Source organism: Aotus nancymaae, unplaced genomic scaffold, assembly GCF_030222135.1.
Source record: "Aotus nancymaae isolate 86718 unplaced genomic scaffold, 86718_ANA_hifiasm-v0.15.2.pri h1tg000016l, whole genome shotgun sequence".
NCBI lineage: Eukaryota > Metazoa > Chordata > Mammalia > Primates > Aotidae > Aotus > Aotus nancymaae.
Genome location: NW_026988428.1, coordinates 35,627,316 through 35,646,299, shown reverse-complemented (window position 1 = coordinate 35,646,299; position 18,984 = coordinate 35,627,316). Strand labels below are relative to the sequence as shown.

Genomic DNA, 18,984 nt, shown 5'->3' with positions numbered 1-18,984 from the left:
TCAAAACACAAAACAAAACAAAAAACAAATGGACCACATCATTCCTCTACTTAAAACCTTTCAAGAGCTTCTCACTGGGCTTGCAACACAATCCCTATTGTTAACCTGGCTTACAGGGAGACACCTGGCACAGTCTGACTCTGCTCATCAATGTCCCTCCTCTGCCTCACCGCTCCATGGCGATAGTTTCCTGCTTCTGGGGTCTTGTGTACTCTGCCAGGAATCTCTTTCCCCAGCTCTTTGCTTCCATCTCTTTTTTTTTTTGAGATAAGGTCTTGCTCTCACCCCCAAGCTGGAGTATAGTGGTACAATACAGCTTACCACATCCTCTGCAGCCTTGACCTCCTGGGCTCACACCATCCTCCCACCTCAGCCTTTTGAGTAGCTGAGACTACAGGTGTGCTATCAGGCTTAGCTAATTTTTTTTTTTTTTTTTTTTTTTTTTTTTTACAGATGGGGTTTCACTGTGTTGCCCAGGCTGGTCTAGAACTCCTCAGCTCAAGTGATCTGCCTGCCTATAGCTCCCAAGTTGGGATTACAATAGGAGCCACCATGCCCAGCTGGTTCCTTCTCATCCACTCAAGTAGACTCTCCTTAGTGATGCTTTCTCTGACTACTATATTAAAGTAGATCCACCACTATAGCCCTCCAGTTAATTTTTTTCTCACAGTCTTCCACATTTTATTGTGGCTGTTCGCTTCCTTATTATCTATCTCCCCAACTATTATAAGCTCCATGACAGCAGTGTCTACCTTTTGTTTATCACATTATGTTTAGTACCTGGTACACAGTGGAGACTGATAAATATTTGCTAAATGACTGTTAATCACACTTTATTAATGTTTCCTACATTAATATTTTATATTTTATTTTATTTTGTGGTTTTTGAGACAGGGTCTCTCCCTGTTGCCCAGGCTGGAGTATATGGCACAGTCATGGCTCACTGTAGCCTTGGCCTCCCAAGTTCAAGCAATTCTCTTATCTCCTACATAGTGAGGACCACAGGTACACACCACCACACCCAGCTAATTTTTATAAAAATTTTTTTGTAGAGACAGGTCTCATTATGTTGCTTAGGCTGGAAGTTACTATATTTTAATGTGGAAAAAATTATACTCAGGTTCTCATACTTTGTAAAGTACTAAGCAGCACTCCAGAAATGTCAACCCTTTTCTACTCCCTTTAGTCCCATTTCTATCACAAAATGAAGTCTTAACATCAAAGACTAAAAAAAACTGTTCTCTTTCTTAAGATTCCTAGATTTTTTGTTTGTTTAAGTACCTAGGTACTTGGGCTTGTGCTTATTTTCAGGATTGCTTTAACTTGGTGGTTTTCAATCTGGTCTACAAAGCCCTAGAATTTCTTTTCCTTCAAACGTTGATGCGGTAGATGTGCCATGTGCAGCGTGTGGGGTTGAGAGGAGAAAGCACTCTGGAACTATAACTCTTGATTCAAACATAGTCACTCTATGTTTATTTCTACAAATTAGATTGCCAGGGAAGCTTCTGTATTAAAGGTTCTACTGTTTTTGTTGTTGTTTCTGTTTTTTAAAGTTGCTAAATGGAAGTTATAGAAGAAGGAACTTTGGGCCTGGCTTTTGGGGGTAATGTCTCACCCAACTGGATATATGGAATCACGAACAGGGCATCTCCTTCCCCTTCTCTGAAACAAGACAACCACCAATGGCACAATGAAGCAGAATCTTAGCCCCCAAATCTGTTTTACAAAAGGCTCAGCTCAAGAGAGAGAATCAGGGCACCAGATTCATAGTTTTACCCTTTTCTGCTCCTACAAATAGCCAGAGCATGATTTTAGCTTCTAGACACATCCTGCAAAGACATATTTATTGAGCAGAGAGAAGCTGAAAAAATCATGACCAACTCTCCTACCTTGAACTGGTGGGAAAGAGGGCAGCAACTTCATTTCATTTTCTCTTGTTAATTTTTGGATGTCTCTAAAACCATCTCTACCAGAGCCAAAGCCAATGTGGTTCATTCACATGCTGATTCTTGGAGGCTGCCCAAGGAAGGCTCAGAGGATATGTCAAGGACTGATGTAAAAGCCACCCCATTCCTTAATCCCCGTTCTTCTGCTATCTCTTCAGATCTTTTGGATGGGTGGGGAGGAGAGGATTAGGCACAAAGCAGCCGATCGCTTACCTTTTCCCTTCCTTTGCAGTAACCCTAGCAGTACTTTTTTTTTTTTTTTTTTAATATGAGTTCTCACTAAGCCCTCAGCCCACATGATGCACTTACCAAGGGGCGGGGAATAGGTTTCTGTGGCTTCTTTGAGCCCAGCTTTTTCATGGCATTGTAGTACTTCTTCTGCTCTTCAGTCATGAAGATGTCCTGACCTCCAAAGTAAAGGAGGGAAGAAGAAAACAGACAATTACAACTGGCTCTCAACATGCTATGGGTTTGGACCTAAGATTCAATTTTGAGAACTGAGGGGAGACCTATCCTTTCCTTTGCAAAAGACAGTGTAGCTAGTAGCTATCCCATGATGGGGTAGACCTGAGATAATCATTCAGCTCTAAAGAGACCCCTGCCTTTGTCTTTAGCTCAGGATTTCTAAGATCTGCCAGTCCTGAGGTAGAAAGGAAATGGACTATCCAATTATAGACCCTCATGAAAGGGTAAACTTGAGAGCAATGACTTTGAAGGCAGTCATATTTCACAGTCTCATTTTTTTGAGGACCTGCTTTCCTGATACATTCAAGAAAAAATATTTTAGAATAAAAAGATCTTCATGTCCTGGCTGATAGCCAATTTATTTTAGATGATACTCAAAATTTAGAAATTCTGGTGCAAGAAAGCAATTTGGAGGGTTTCTTGGAGTATGCTGGGATAGACTTGACTTACAAAATGAGTAACAAGAGCAATTTTTCCAATTTGCTTTTTAAAACTTGTTAACCATCTAGAACAAGTAAGGAAGTGAACTTTCCAAGGACGGTCTCTCAAATCCCAATTTGCCAGTGCTCAGGGACTGACATAGATAATCACAAATCTAGAGAGTTTTTACTTCCTGTAATAGTTATTCAACTGCTTCTTTCTTTTTCATTTCTGTTGCTAGACTGCACTCTCTGACCTACCTGCTTCTGGTGGGAGACCAAGAGCAGTAATAGGCCTCAAGAATAAAGGACTGCTAGTAAGTGTGGTAAACTATGTGCTGCAAAATCCAGCCCCCAAAACAGAAAGAGTAGGTTGGGGCTAATGTACATGGTGGCCAGGGTCACAGTGAGCTGACAATATGGATTTTAGAGAAAGAAAGAGGGACATTTTCTTTCTAGAGATAAGGGACAAAGGTGCCTCTTATCTGGGCTGACTTCCAGCCACTGGCAATGAGGGGAGGAGACCTATCTTTTTCTTTTGTTGATTGAAGTTATCAATGATGACACCAATGAACAGGTTCAGGGTGAAGAAGGAGCCGAAGATGATGAAGATGACAAAGTAGATGTACATGTAGATATTGTCCTCATACTTAGGCTGCTCATCAGGCTGTCAAAGGACAGGATAAAAGGAAGAGAATCAACTCCTAGTTTGGAGTTTGACATGCCAAGGCCATCAGCCATAACTGTGACCATTTGAGCTGCTGAACATGCTGGGGTGGGAGAGCCCTAGATTCTTTCTACCTGCCTCCTTCTCTACACTGGCATGTCTTGCCTTGAGAGGGCACTAGCCCTCCTCTGACTCATGTGGAGAACATGCAAATCATGAGGCCGCAGGGAGGGAGGGCTGTCTGCTAGGAGCCATACTTTTGCTATGAAGCAGGATTGAAGCATAGACAGCTTCCCTGGGGCCATGTAAAAATCAACACTCTAATCATTGGGGGCCAATGTAAGAGAGTGATGACTTACTGAGTCGAGGAAAATGATCTATAATCAATAAAACAAGCAATAAATGTTCCAAAGAGAAATGACAACTCCTCCATTCCTCCATTCCTCCCTCTTTCTTGGTGGGATCTGACATCCTGCTTGTTTTCCAACCATCTGAGAAGGCTGTATTTTCGCCATGTACATCCTTACCTTCCGGGAATCTACAGCTGCATACATGATGTCCATCCAGCCTTTGAAGGTTGCCTGGCAAACAGAGGCAGTCATTAGACTGTGCCTATTAAGGGAGTGGATGGGAGTCTAGGCAGGGATCCCAAAGGCCAGGCTTAGGTTCAGTGAGAACACAGAATGGGGGTTTGGGTGCAGCCTCCCTTGGACTCAGAGTTTTCTGTTACTATAGGTCCCAAGGGGGCTTTGTCCCTGAAAATAACAACAAAGTATGGCAAATAAACATGTTGAAAATGGTAACTGGATTAAGACTTTACAAAAGGACTTAAAAACATGGGCCTGAGAAGCCTGCCTAAAGTTAGGGAAAACTTTTATGAGCGAATGACAGGAATCTACTGAAAATGCTTGGAACTTAGCACTCCATTCCACTGAGGAATCAGTTCTTTAAAAGGTGTTAAGTGACAGGGGTCTGAAAAACCCATAGTTACATTAAAAAAGAAAAAGATTAGACTTACCCTTTACTAATATACACATGTGTAGCCTATGTAGTGGCAATACCAGCTTTATCCTTGACAGCCCCTTCCCAACTCTACTCCTTCAGTCTACTATATCTAGCCTGATTTTGGAAACAAATATGGATTATCAATGTACCATTCTGCATGTTTTACTTACTCAACCAGATTCTAAGTTTTTTCAGGGCATAGGAAGGTCTTTATTCATCTGATGGCCCTAGTACTGTACTGTCAAGCACAGCATCTTACATATGGCAGGGACTCTGTGACTACCATATTTGACTGGCTTGTTGATATGCACTGGTTTTCTGGAGCTGCTCCAATTCAGATTGAATTCGTGGGTCCAATTTCTTGAACTGGGATAGAACAGCAAAAAAGCTTTGGGGTAGGAAAAACTACAGTTCATTCCATGAACTTTGCCTTCTACTGTGAGTTGACAGTGAGTGTTTACTATATGTAAGGTTAGGTTAAGAGCTTTATCTGTGTTATTGCAGTTAGTCTCCCAAGAACTGTATGATATAGGCATGGCAATATAGTAACAAAAATATTTAATAGCGATTTCCATTATTTAGCATGGTTATGTGCTGGGCATTGTGCTAAGAAATTTTTAAAAATCACAAATTCTCTTAACAACCAATACAAGGTATCATTTTTGATATTTAATAGATGAAGAAACAGAGTCAGAGAGGTTGAGTAATTTGTTCAAAGTTACATATCCAATAAATATCAGAGTGTGGTTCAAATCTGTATCAGTCTGATTTCAGAGCCTATGAACTTTCTCTGCATTATATTGTCTTGTCACACATTCCAAAACATTGCTGGGAGAGGAAGTGAAAACTAAGCAGGAAGGAATAAAATTAGGCAAAAGAGAATTATCTAGATAGTTAAATCCTTCCTTTCTGTGATGCAGTAATCTGATATCTTTCTCTGGGGTGAAGCTAATGTGAGTGTGGCACCAAGGCACTGCCATGGTTTTTTCTTAAGTTAACTTGAATGTAGTGAGTATGTACGATTATTTTGCTCCATCACAATTGCCATACTTTTTTGTCTATGGGCTTATCTTCTTGATTTTTTTTTTTTGCCCTTCTCTTTAACTACACTGTCTGACCCGGGAAGGGAAAGTGATTTCTCTGCCACTTTATTACACTGCAGGAATCTTTATTTGTTGCTGGGCACAGCTCTCTGCTCCTGAGCACAATGAGAGATTTCCTTTGCGTGAGATCTGGCAGAAGTCAGAGAATACTCAGGAAAGGTGTCTCTCTGAAACTGGTTTGGGGAACAACACTGTTCTCTTGGACTGACTGAGAATAATTCTGATTCTAGAAGTAGGGCTGAGAAGAAGTCTAATGGGATTTGTGCTAGCTGCCTGAATTTCACAGAACTGAAGAAAACAAAACAAAACAAAACATTACTTACCACTTGAAGAAGGGCCAGGTATCCTGCCCCAACATTGTCAAAATTGATCTTCACATTCTTCCATCTGATCTCTGTATTGTTCCCCTCCATGAGCTTTTCACATTCAGTTTTATTGTTGACATCTTCAATTTCAAATCGGATTTCAGAAGTCTCATTAAAGCAGTAGTGGTACTTTCCCGCAAACAGGTTAACTCCCATGATGCTGAAAATCAGCCAGAAGATGAGACACACCAGCAGCACATTCATGATGGAGGGGATGGCGCCCACCAAGGCATTCACCACCACCTGCATTGGAAGGGGAGGTTGCTGAGTGTTGGGTGGAAATGGAAGCAAGTACATTTTTTGATTTCCAGGAGGGGAATGACATTGTGTGGCTTGTTCTGTATGGAAACATTACATTCCCTTTGGAATTAGAGTAACTGGACAGACTGACAAGTAGGACCAAAAATTTCTAAGTCTAGGACTATATTGAAGGAATTTTAAAAAGTTGCATCTTTATTTTGACTAACACAAATTCTCCAGTCAAGATGACCTAGGTCTTCTTCCCTATGTATCAGCCTGGGACTGAAAAATTATTTCTTAGTCCACTCTGCCTCCTCCTCAATTTATAAATATGGACAATGGGGAAATATAAGTAATTTTCAGTTTGCTAGTTGCCTTTCAACAGACATTCCCCCTCTGCAAAACAAGGTATGATTGTTCACAATCACAGAGAACTACCCGTTGTGGTTAATAGAGAACCAGTTAACAGTACATAACGTCTCTTTTATGACTACGCAAGGCCAGTTATCTTATTTCAGGCAATAGCTGAGCATGCATATTTTGCAGGCTCAAGAAAAAAAAGCTATATTCCCTCTACCAAACAGTATAAAATAAAATCTGAACAGATGTGCTTTTCACTCAAGGTTCATTATTCTTCTTCAGCGTTTTTATTCTGATTTTGTAGGCTTTTAAATCAGAGTTGCTCCCTGCTTGGCTAATGCTGTTGTCTCTCTGCTCATTCCAGGGCTTGACTCTAATCATCACAACGTATTAGAAATAGGGATGACTTAAGTTTTTTAAGAGAGTTTTGGGTTAGATCATCACTGCTCTTGAAACTAAAAAATTGGCATATTATTAAAAGTCACTGACTAGAGTAAGCTCAGGAATAAAAAAAAGCAAAGGAAAAAACCCCCGAGGAATCAAAGATTCTGCATTGTTTTAAACTTCTATTTTGCTTTACAGTGTAAGTCAGAGTAGCATACAGTTTAGTTTAGGGTTTAGGTTTTCCTTATCTTCTGGTTTTGCCTTAGACTGCATTGTCACTCATCAGGACATGTGGCTGATTAGAGCTACCTGCTCTATCTTGCGTAAAAAATGCAATGATATTCTTCTGCTAAGGAGTCACTCTTCCTTTTAGATTAAAATATTCATTTTGTGTTTCTCCAATTCACATATGAAGGCCTTTAGACTGAGAGGCAGTTATTTCTTAATTCTTAGACCAAGAAATCTCTTCTAGATCTGACAGCTCTGTCATTAGTATAAAATGTTTATTAATTTGTTAATTGTTTATTACTTTGAGCAAGGAAAGCCAGGATATCTGAAATCTGGAAAATCTTCAGTGTTATTTTGGAGAATGATATTCATATGTATTTAAATTACCAAATTTGTCATGTACTCAGATTTGAATTTACCTCCTCATTCTACAGTTGCTCACCCTTTGGTGGGAGCACCAAAAAGCAATGAAATGTGCAAAAGAACAGGCAAAAGGAGGATGATCCACAAATGGAAAAATAATTTCTCAAACAATAAGGGAGTAGAGTATGTAAAGATTCAAAAGCTCAAGTCTATGTGACAGCATTTTGCAGCAGAACTTAGGTGAGAGATCATGACCTTCTGTTAGACCATTACAAATGTGGCATAGGAAGTAGGCCCCAAAGACTTGAAACCTAGCCATGTTGCTTTTTAATCTCAGTTCAGAACCTACTTCCTCTGGAACTCTTCTGACTATGAAGAGAATGATCTTAAGCTTCTACTCAAACCCAGTCTAATCTGTCCTACATACTATGTGTTACAGTTAAACATGAGTTAATGTTTACCACAGGGAAGAAAAATTAACTAGTCATCTCTTTGAACTTTTATTCTCATAAAATATAAAATTTTACATATTGATTCATCTGATCAAATGAATATACACAAATATTCACTGAGCCTTATTCTCTGATATGACATAAAATCCTATAAAATCCAAAGTTTTATAAGATGTAAATGTACTGTAATCATACCGCAGAAAAACTTTTTACCTTAGTTTTATGAATAAAACAGAAAACAGAGTTGATTAAATTTACTTTTAAATTTTTATTTATTTACTTTTTTTTTGAGACAGGTTCTCAGTCTGTTGCCCAGGCTGGAGTGCAGTGGTGTGATCTTGGCTCACTGCAACCTCCACCTCCTGGGTTCAAGAGAGTCTCCTGCCTCAGACTCCCCAGTAAATGGAACTACAGGTGGGTGCTACTGCACCCAGCTAATTTTTGTATTTTTAGTAGAGGCGGAGTTCTGCCATGTTGGCCAGGCTGGTCTCGGACTCCTGACCTCAAAGTAATCCGCCCACCTCAGCCTCTAAAAATTTTGGGATTACAGGCGTTAGCCACTGTGCCCAGCCCAGAGTTGATTAAATTTACTAATAATTCTTCCTTGTTGTGAACATTAGCTGATAAGCTGCAATATGTTAAGTAGAAACTATTTAACTGTGCTCCATATGGAAAATGATCATTGTGCTGTTATTCTCAGCAACCACTGGGGAAGAGATCATATTTCTTATTTTGAACTCTCATACTAAAGATATATTATAAATGATAATTCAAATTTCCATTGGTAGTCACTTAATGAATTTGATCTTCTCTACACGAGCTCTCTAGTTATTCTACATTGCCTTTAATTATCACGAAATCTATTATTGTTAAGAACTAGACATGGAAATATCACTCAAAGCTAGATTTTAGTAATCTATAAAAAGTTAATTTTTTCAATGGAAGTTTATACTTAGCAATTGATACAAATCCCACTTAATTGATGAGAAAATTCCAATGGACATGAATTCTTACAATATTTTTGTCTTCTCTATAATGTCTTGGACATTACTGTTGGTTATTAAATACTATAAAATCTGTCAGCTAGCTTTTAATATCTGGCAGAGGGAACATGGCTTTAATGGACAACTATGTACTGACAATCAACAAAAATGCATGCATGTTTCATGGCACTAATATTATATACCCTCAAAAATTTAATAGCACAGCAAAATCTTTAAATGAAGATTACTATGGAGGAGAGAAAAGCAAAGAACTACATTAAGTATTCCTTTGCCTATAGCATGAGTGCTTCAGTTTTCCTGGTCTTTGGTTTGAGGAAGGAGAGGAGACTGAAGTCAGTGTCCCAGGACAGGCTTGGGTCATATGTTTCCTCTCAATGAAGCTCTGAGTCTATAATATGAGCAGCACAGTGACAGTTGAGCTCATCTGCATGGATGGTGTTCAGTTTATAAAGATTTCTCATTTAAAATATTCTAAAGGTAATCTCTAAAGTGTTGGCATATAGAAGAACCAAAACCAAAGAATTTTTTAAAATGTGCCATAGAAAAATGACATTTAAATAAAACGTGTACCTAATTTTGTTTCTTACTGGGGCACTTACTATAAGCTTAGCCAGATCCAATCTTTTTCTTGCAGTTTCTCTTCCACAGAAGGGGAAGCCCACAGGGCAGGAATGGATTCCTGATCCCTTTTCACCTGCCCAACCAGCCATGGTCAATACTGTTTGTTAGTTGGCTGGAGTCAACCAAATGAGATGGTACTCTTATTCCAAAGCTTCCCTCACTGCACATTAATTGTTTTAAATTCCAGCTTTGGGTTCAAACTTGTTCTTGCCCATATTATCTCACTGAAAAAAAGCTTGATGCTTTTCACTTAAAACATCGTAATGCTTTTCAAATAAAATTATCTACTGTTCTGATTATGCATTCGGGACCTCCAGGCTCCTAAACTACTTTCAAGTTGACAAGTAAAAGATTTTAGGGGACTGGAAACTGAGGGTCCAGGAAAGGTAGAGAAAGAAGGGCCAGCTAAAGGGAAGAGATGCAGCTACCAAAATGGCTCCCGCATCCAGGTTATTCAAGTAACGGCCTCATGAGCAAACTGGCATCAGCGGCCATTAGGACTACTTCTGTCTGCCTGGGACAGGACTGACAGTAATGAGCATCTAGATGGAAAGAGTTAGTAACAAGCGTCAGATGGGTCAGATGAGCATTTCTTTTGCGAGGGGTCGGGGTGGGGAGGGTTTCTTCAGGTATTACCAATCTCCTTTTGGGAGATCAGGGATCATCTCAAGGGGATGCGGAGGAGCTCAGGTGGGATGCGGAGGAGCTCAGGTACAATGCTGCAAGTACTGTCTTCAGTGAACTTCTTTTGGTTGCATCTTGTCCTCAGTTTTGCAGTCACCAAAGTGGATTATCAACTTTATAACAAAACTAGTATGACTTATTAAAACATTTAACTAGCTCCCTCTGGAAAACGTGCAAAGGTGGAGGGAGCAGAGAAGAGCATTTTAACCACATTTTCAACCACATCGTGGCTGTCTAAACCACTGAATCTTGTGTAATAAACTCTCTTCCTAAATTTAGCCTGAGCATAGCAATGACCTGATTGCACACATTCTAAAACCTCTCTTATCTGTGGGACAAGACTTAAAATCCCAAGTTAAAAAAAAAATTAAATAAATTTACACTACTGTGGAACTGCCCTTCCTGCAGATGGTTTCAGAAGGGTTGCAGAAATCTTACATTTAGTAAACCAAACTGTGACTGTGCTATAGAATAAACATGAATTTGTTGCAAAAAGCATTTGTCTGGATAAATTAACATAATAAAATTCCCAAGTCCCAATTAAGTTTTCATCTTCCTATACAACTGTGGGTGGCTTCATGGAATAACAGCCAGGGATCACAGATGAGGAATGAATGAAGCAGCACTGTCCTGGTATCTAGTTTTTCCAATCAGTCTTGCTTCATGTAGACTATTGTAACAGTTTAATTTTTATTCCTACATTCTGATGTTTGCACATTTAAAAATATATCCTCTGGTTTGCTCTCCTGCATGTATTCAACATCTGAATTGAAGTGAGTTTTCTTGGTCTCGTTAAGTATAACAGACCTCTCTCTGATCACCACAGGACAACTATTACCACCAAAGCCAGTTGCCCCTTTGATTTTATGAAACTGACTTTTTAGTGTGGGTATGTCTGTGTGTGTGTGTGTGCGCGCGCATATGCATGCACACACATGCACAATTATTTAAACCAAAAGAGACAAGAAAATGGCACCAAGAGGGCACCTTGTTTCTAAGTTGGCAAGGTGACAACACCTTGTACTGTTTTGGGTGGAGTATCACCAAAGCAGGAATAGGAGGTATCAAGAAATTTCAGAACTAGCTGATATTCAGTCATCTAGCATCATACCTGGTTGTCGTTTTGACAGTGTTAGGGGACCATACAGCACGGGCAGAGGGGTTGGGGGTGAGGAAAAAAGCTTTGCTATCAGACAGAGGCTGCCAGTCCTTATGGGACTGGGCTGAGAACAACAAGGTGCAATAAGAGGAATCCGAATAGAAAGAAAAGCATTTCTTCTCCCAGGGCCATGCCAAATTCTGCTCCATCCCCAATCCCAGGCCTGCCACCATGTCTTCAAGCCCATTCTCAGCTGCTTTCTCGGTGACCCCAAGGGCACAGTCCCCACCTGGCTGATGCCCCTACACAGCACTCTCCCTGCCTGAAGCCTGTGCTTTTCAGTGGGTCTGTGGGTTACAATTCCCCTTCTTTGCACCTGGTGATTCTCCCTATTAAATCAACAGCCCAGAAAGCCGCCCCGAGTGCTACAGGTAAGCCAGGCCAAATGAGAATAGCCAATGTTAACATGTTCTGCGATGGCATGTTGTTGGGGATGGGGCCAATATTAATGTGATGAGGCAGCTTAACGCAATTCCCCTTTGCACGGGGCAGGTGCGGGGGAGAGAGTGGAGGATCAAATCAGCAGCTGCATCACAGAATTCGTGTTTGAATGATCTTTCCACCATGTGATCAGTTCTAGCATGCTTAAACAGTTTCCATTGGCATGCAGAAGGATCAGCTGCTCTTAGTATCTTACCCTCATCCCTTCAAATCGTGATAAGGCTCTTAAGGGTCTCAAAGCTCTTAGGGTCCTAAGGGACTTTATGGCACCTAGTTCCGAGTAGCCCAGGGCATTAGCTATAAGGCTGACTAAAGAGACCTACACAGAAACAGAAGAGAAAAACAAAAACAAAAAAGGTAACAAAAAGAAAAGAAAAAAGAAAAAAAAAAAAGAAAAGAAAACAGAGGTTCCAGAGTGTTAGAATAAAGCCCCTAGCACTGAAGACACAGTTTGGGCCCCCCAGGTAGAGGAAGTGGGTAACACCAGCTGCCTACTTCAACTTGACTCAAACGACCTGGAAGGAAAGGTGGTTGAGAGGCAGAAGAAAAAACACAGAGGGAAGAGAAAATCGAGAAGGCAGTAGAACATACACACAAGTTGGAAAAGGGGAGAGGCTGACGGGAAAGGGAGAGAGTGAGGAAGTTCCACTGGAAGGAGAGGAACCTGAACAGATGACAAGAGCCTTACCCTCGCCCTTTACAGTCTCTGCAGGTCCCAGAAGTCCCCATTAAATTAAGCCAGACAAATTTAATGGTACCTATGGAAAAGAATACAGATAAATACACATACTCCACACAAGCTGCCCCCTCCTCAGCTCGTTCACCATTGGCTTTCCAACAGGGACAAGCTCTCTTACTCCTGGTTGACAAAAAACCATTTGTTTGAGAATTTGATGCGTCACAACATCAACAACAATGAAAACATTCAGTAAGTACCATGGCTGACTTCGCAGCTCCCAAGAAGAATTGTGGCTCCATGAGAACTCACTTAAGTGAGTTCTATCTATCTTTTAACTACATCCTTCTATCTCTCACTTTTAACTATAATAATCCTTCTGACTTTTAACTATAACCAGTACCCCTCCATGGCCACAAGAACTTGGGTGAGTCTGGACAACTGAATCCATACTTTTCCTTATAATTCTCATTCTTTCCTTCCAGAACAGTCCAAAATGAATTAGCCTCAGGCCTGTCATTTCCATGTCAATCTTCTATAACTCTCATCATTAGAATAACAGCTAGAAGAATTCTTGGGAAAAAATTAATTTTATTTGATAGATGAGGAAATTGAGACCCATACACAAGTTTTGCCCAGGGTCACATTGGCAGTTCTAGAGCCAGGATTAATAACCTCCACTGCCTGACTCCCAAGTGCTTTTTCTTCTACAGACAGGTCACGTCCCCAGTGGGCAGGTTACACAACATTCCAACAGGACTATCAGTGTCTGGACAATCCAGAGTTGAGTATGATCCTGTACCAGGGAGAAAAAGCCTGCAGACCTCCAGGCCTAGACACATGGTCCAACACTTTCCTGTTCTTCCAGAAGCAAACTTACCTTATTCTACCAGCGCTCTCAGAGCAGTTACCACAATGCTTCCTCAATACCATGCTAAGTATTTATGCCTGCCTGGGTCTGAGCTGAGAGTTACAGAGCTCTTCAGGGGAGAGCAGATCTAAAAATACTGTTAGTTAGTCAAACTCCAGAATGTTTGGGTTCTGGGTTTCTTTTCTTTTTTTTGTTTTTGAGACGAAGTCTCACTTTGTCGCCCAGGCTGGAGTGCAATGGCGCAATCTTGGCTCACTGCAACCTCTGCCTCCAGGGTTCAAGCAATTCTCCCTGCCTTAGACTCCTGGGTGAGAAGCTGGGATTACAGGCATGTGCCAGCATGCCTGGCTAATTTTGTATTTTCAGTAGAGACAAGGTTTCACCGTGTTGGCCAGGCTGGTCTTGAACTCCTGACCTCAGGTGATCTACCCGCGTTGGCTTCCCAAAGTGCTGGGATTACAGGCTTGAGCCACGTACCCGGCTGGGTTCTGGGTTTCTTACAACACAAATTCTAGGATAAGATATTTCCATCAATAGCTCTTAAATTCTTCCTACTGGGAAGCGGTGGTTGCAGAGCAGCTTAGCTTACTTAAATTGATATTTTTAAAAAAATTTAGAGAGAATAAAAAGAAACAATCTATAACTTAGTTTCATTTGCTGCTTTTTATCTGTATCCTAGGGCTTTAATTCTTTGATCCTGTGTCTGTGAATTGCACACACAAACTTTTTAAAAAAATGAAGACATTTATAATTAAGCAGCATGACTGGCAGGGAGTAGAAGTGGAAGGTCAATGACCTACCAAGGGTCAGAATGAGCTGGTTTAAAGGTTTTGATTTAAAAATGGGTATGGCTGGATGTTGTGGCCGAGGCAGGTGGATCATCTGAGGTCAGAAGTTCAAGACTAGCCTGGACAACATTGTGAAACCATGTCTCTACTAAAAATACAAAAAGAAAATTAGCCGAGTGTGGTGGCGCATGCCTATAATCCCAGCTGCTTGGGAGGCTGAGACACGAGAACTGCTTGAACCCAGGAGGCAGAGGTTGCAGTGGGTAGAGATTGTGTCATTGCACTACAAACTGGGCGATAAAAGTGAAACTCCATCTCAAAAAATAATAATAAAAAATAAAAAGGGGTATGAACCTTGATCTATGCATGTGCTCATAATCCATCAGTGTAGGTATCTTCTCTGAAGCCCTGGGCAGTGTCCAAAGCAAATCTGGAAGTAAATCTTGCCCTATGAGGTTACCCTGATTTTCTTTGAAAGGCAGATGGTCCAGAATTCAATGTCTGCCTAAAATAAGGGCCACAAATGCCTTATCTAGAACATAGTAGCACCAACCAATCCCTTTCTCTCCATCCATCCATCATTATCAGTAAGAATTTATATGGAGGTGTCAGCCAACTTTTAACTCCAAAATAATTGAAAGTTGCCAGATACTTCATGATGCCTCAATAGGTATGTCTGAAGGGAAGCTATCCTTTCTCAACCAAGTACCTGAGCTCAACAGTTCTCTGGGTCAGCTTCATCTTACAAAATTTTGTCAGGTAAAGACTACAAGAAACTAAGTTTTGAGTGGCTATAGGTACCATATAAGGTAAGCAGATCCCAGCTCTTCAGGGTGGGTGACTTATCTGACAACAAATAGATCCACGGTGTGGAGAATGAAGGAGGAGGTCTAAAGGCCAATTCAGTGGCTGGCTCTAAGTGTTGCTGAGAGATAAGCTGTTACTCAGCTGATTAATCTGGCCCAGGACAGGATCAATAAGGGTCTTATCTGGGTTATTCTTTAGCAGTTGAGGGCTCTCTTATAACACTCTGAGTCTCTGTTAAGCCCTTGCTTGAGATAATCCTAACATTGATTAAAGTACTCTTTAATGAAAGAATGAAACCTAAAAAAAAAAAAAGGAATCAAGGAGACATCAAATTCAAGGCATCAAGCCAGGCACCATGGCAAATGTCTGTAGTCCCAGCTACTCAGGAGGCAGAGGTGGGAAGGCTGCTTGAGGCTACAGTGAGCCATGATTGTGTCATTGCACTCCGTCCTGGGCAGCAGGGTGAGACCTATCTAAAAAAAATTTAAAAAATAAAAAATTTCAGGTTATCTGTGGTTGTGGGCTAGAAGAAAAGGAAGAAAGATATTAGGTGACTTTTTCAAAATGATGTGAATATTTTCAAATGGAGAACGTTTTCAGCAGTCTGAATTCAGGATGAGGCAAGTGGTCTCTGCAAGCCCCCATCTCCGGAACTGACAGGCTTGCTAATCTCCACACACGGTGGGATAAACGTCCTGGGGAAAAGATGACAAAATTCTTTTACAGGACACGATCTCCAATGCAGCCAAGAACCTGGGCAAAACAGAATGTTTTCCTTGTTTGGGAACTCATATGGCTTATAAACAAAAAGAATTAACCTTGGAAGTCATCTGGATAATCCCATGACTGTGAAAAGTACTGACAGCTTTAAGGGGCAACAAGGAAGAATGAAAATCAATTAGGGAAATAAATGTGATGAATAACAGACTCAGAAATCAAGTCACCAGTGGATGGTACTAACCTAGGACCTAACCTGCTGGATATTCTAAAATGCCAAAGAAACCAGATACTTTTCTCAAACGGACACCAAAAAGTCCAGCAGTTCCAGCTGTTCAGGTGACAGTCCAAGACTTACCGTCCATCTACAACTCAAAAGTGGCAGCCAGTGGAGCCACTGTGATGGCCTGGGGCTGTACCCCCACCTAGCACAAGCCTGGAATCAGCCCACAGTTGCTGTGGAAGCTAGAGTAAGCTCCTCAGGGGCTGGGACCATGCTTGCCTTATCCCCGAATTTCTCCATATTGCTTCTAGAGCAATTCTACACAGATAATGGCATTCAATTATGTTGTTTACTAATAACTGGCACAGAGGTCTTCACAGGAGCCAGTTAGGCACCACAGTAATGTAATGATCCAGCAACCCCCACAAAGCTAGAGGGGCTTATGAATTAGTGTCAGTTGGCTGCATGCCTGTCCTATGCTTTTTACCCCCTTTTACCTTGTATAAAAAGTCATAAAAGTGTTCGCAAAATAAATGCTGGCTGGGCACAGTGGCTCATGTCTGTAAACCCAATACTTTGGGAGGCCAAGGAGTTCGAGACCAGCCTGGGGAACACGGTGAAACTCCATCTCTACCGAAGATACAAAAATTAGCCAGGTGTGGTGGTGTGTGCCTGTAGTCCCAGCTACTTGGGAGGCTGAGGTGCAAGGATTGTGTGAACCCAGGAGGCAGAGGCTGCAGTGAGCAAAGACGGCACCACTGCACTCGAGGTTGGGTGACAGAGTAAGACCTCGTCTCAAAACACAAATAAATGCTAATGTGTAGGACTGTTAGTGCTTTAGCAGCTTATTTGTTTAGCAGGGTCGTGTGGGATACCTGATGGATATCCTCAAATTCTGGGTAGCTCAACCTAGGGAGAAGAGGAAGAACGTGTTCCTGTGAGAGGGTAGGTCATGGTGGGGAAGCTCTGTTTCAAATCACAGCCTCCCCAGGCAGCTGGGAATACTAGTTTGAATTCAGGTGTCTCACCTGATGCCAGGTAGTCCTGAGGAGCTACTGTGAAATGAAGACTCCATGGCACTTCCCCTTTCCCTAGAAAGAGAACTGGCCTATTCTCACTGTGGCTCTCAGTCTTATCTCAAGGCCAGTCTTTAAGTCTTAGAGCTCCAGCTTTCTGTCTGTGGGAGGTACAGGTCCTTCCACCACAGGATGTTATCAAGAGTTGCTGAAGGGAGTGCTAACATCTCTCGCTGTGCGGGTCTCACAGTGGTCCCCTCAGGGCTGGCCTCCTCACCTCATTTAGGCATTTCCCAAAGTCTGGCTTTTTGAAATGGGGATGCAACTGGGGGCAGAGTGACAGTTTTGGGAAGCAATCACTAACCTTGGAAACTACAGACAATGTATTGGGAAGGAAATGCATTTATAGAGCAGAAATCATTACTGGCTCAGTGCTGGGTGCCTGCCATCAGAGAGATTTCTATGCTGCTCTATCCTGGATCCCAGAGGCACTCTACAGGTAGTTTGCCATGCAGCCATTGAAACCTGCATTCTACATGACCAGCCTAGCCTCTACCACTCTACTTTCTTGGCACTTAACAGCCCTCAGAAGGAAGTAAATTTTCTACAGGCCCTGCTCCTACAAATCCTATTCATCCTTTTTTTAAAATGCTGATTTGGCAGAAAGAAAGAAGCTTTAGTTATTATACAGAATAAGAGAACGGTCATCATCCTTAGTAAAGCCAACAAGGGACAAGTGCTGGTGGAGTGAGGAAGAGTTAGAGAGGATGCCGCTTCCAACCTGAAAAAAACACAGGAGGTTATGGCCAGCAAACCTTGGAGATGGTCTTGGAACCTGGAGGAAAAAAGGATTTCTCAAGTTTCATGATCACTGTAGAATGGCAACATGTGGGAAGAAGGGGGGACTTTATTTCGGTGTGAACGCCCCGCTCCTGATAAACTGACTTGTTTGGATGAGTCTGGTATCAAGACTTGAGTTGGGTGGAAGCATTCATGGGAACAGTCAGCAGGAGAGACCAGAGAAATCCCACTACCACCTTTGTGCCAGCAGCCCCCATCTCATTCTTCCATCCCTTCTCCTGGCCACAGAAAGAGGACATCCTGCTGGCCTGGGGCAAGAACTTTCCTGTCCCCAGCCAAATAACAAGGGCCTTTGAGATCAGTGATCCCACTTCTCACCCTAATCTCTGAATCTCAATTAAGGCAAACCCACCAGACTAAAGAGTTGGTTGGTTAGTCCCTCTGGAGCAAATGCAGGGACTTCAGAGTTCCCCTTCCTAAAATGAAGATCTGAGTGCTATGAAAGGAACTTTACCCCCACGTACATCTCCATCTCCATCTATAACCTGGGCCCAAGGCAGCTACTGCCATTAGAAGGAGAGAGACCCCTATGTCTGTGTTCCTGCTGTAAGGGGTGGGAAACAGAAAGCACGACACCTACAGCCACGATGAGGAAGTCCAGCCAGCACCAGGCGTTGGTGAAGAACTTGACGAAGCCATAGGCTGTCCACTTGAGCAACATCTCCAGGATGAAGATATAGGTGAAGACTTTGTCAGCATATTCCAGGATGGTACGGATGGTCTTTCTCTGCTCAATGTAGATGTCCTCGAAGGCCTAAAAGAAAGGCAGCAGCTGCCTATGATAGTGCTTAAAGGCAAGCAGGCCACATGGAGCATCAGACAGCTCTCCCACGTGGGCTGGCCTATTATCAGCTCTCTGTCTCCTTCACTTTACTCCCCCACTAAACAGGCTTTTTATTTTTTGGCAGCTTTATTGAGTTATAATCCACATATCATAAAATTCAGCCATTTAAAACTGCTTTTAATATATTCAGATTTGCGCATCCATCACCACAATCAATTTTAGAACATTTTCATTACCTCCAAAAGAACCCCCATTCTCATTAGCAATCACCCCCCAGTTGCCCAACTCCCTAGCCCTAGGCAACCACTCACCTATCCTTCTTATGGCTGAGTAAT

At 41.8% G+C, this 18,984-nt stretch overlaps 1 protein-coding gene across 3 annotated transcripts in view; it reads right to left on the bottom strand.

The window, feature by feature from the left end:
• Window positions 1–18,984, bottom strand: part of SCN8A (sodium voltage-gated channel alpha subunit 8) — a 144,245-nt gene that overhangs the window by 21,396 nt on the left and 103,865 nt on the right. For all 3 annotated transcript variants that reach the window (XM_064377110.1, XM_064377108.1, XM_064377109.1), the window contains exons 19-24: window positions 18,446–18,619; window positions 12,103–12,225; window positions 5,929–6,213; window positions 4,025–4,078; window positions 3,360–3,497; window positions 2,256–2,360 (exon numbers count right to left, since the gene is read on the bottom strand). In XM_064377110.1, coding sequence (XP_064233180.1) covers window positions 2,256–2,360; window positions 3,360–3,497; window positions 4,025–4,078; window positions 5,929–6,213; window positions 12,103–12,225; window positions 18,446–18,619 — 879 coding nt within the window. The remainder of the gene's footprint in view (window positions 1–2,255; window positions 2,361–3,359; window positions 3,498–4,024; window positions 4,079–5,928; window positions 6,214–12,102; window positions 12,226–18,445; window positions 18,620–18,984) is intronic.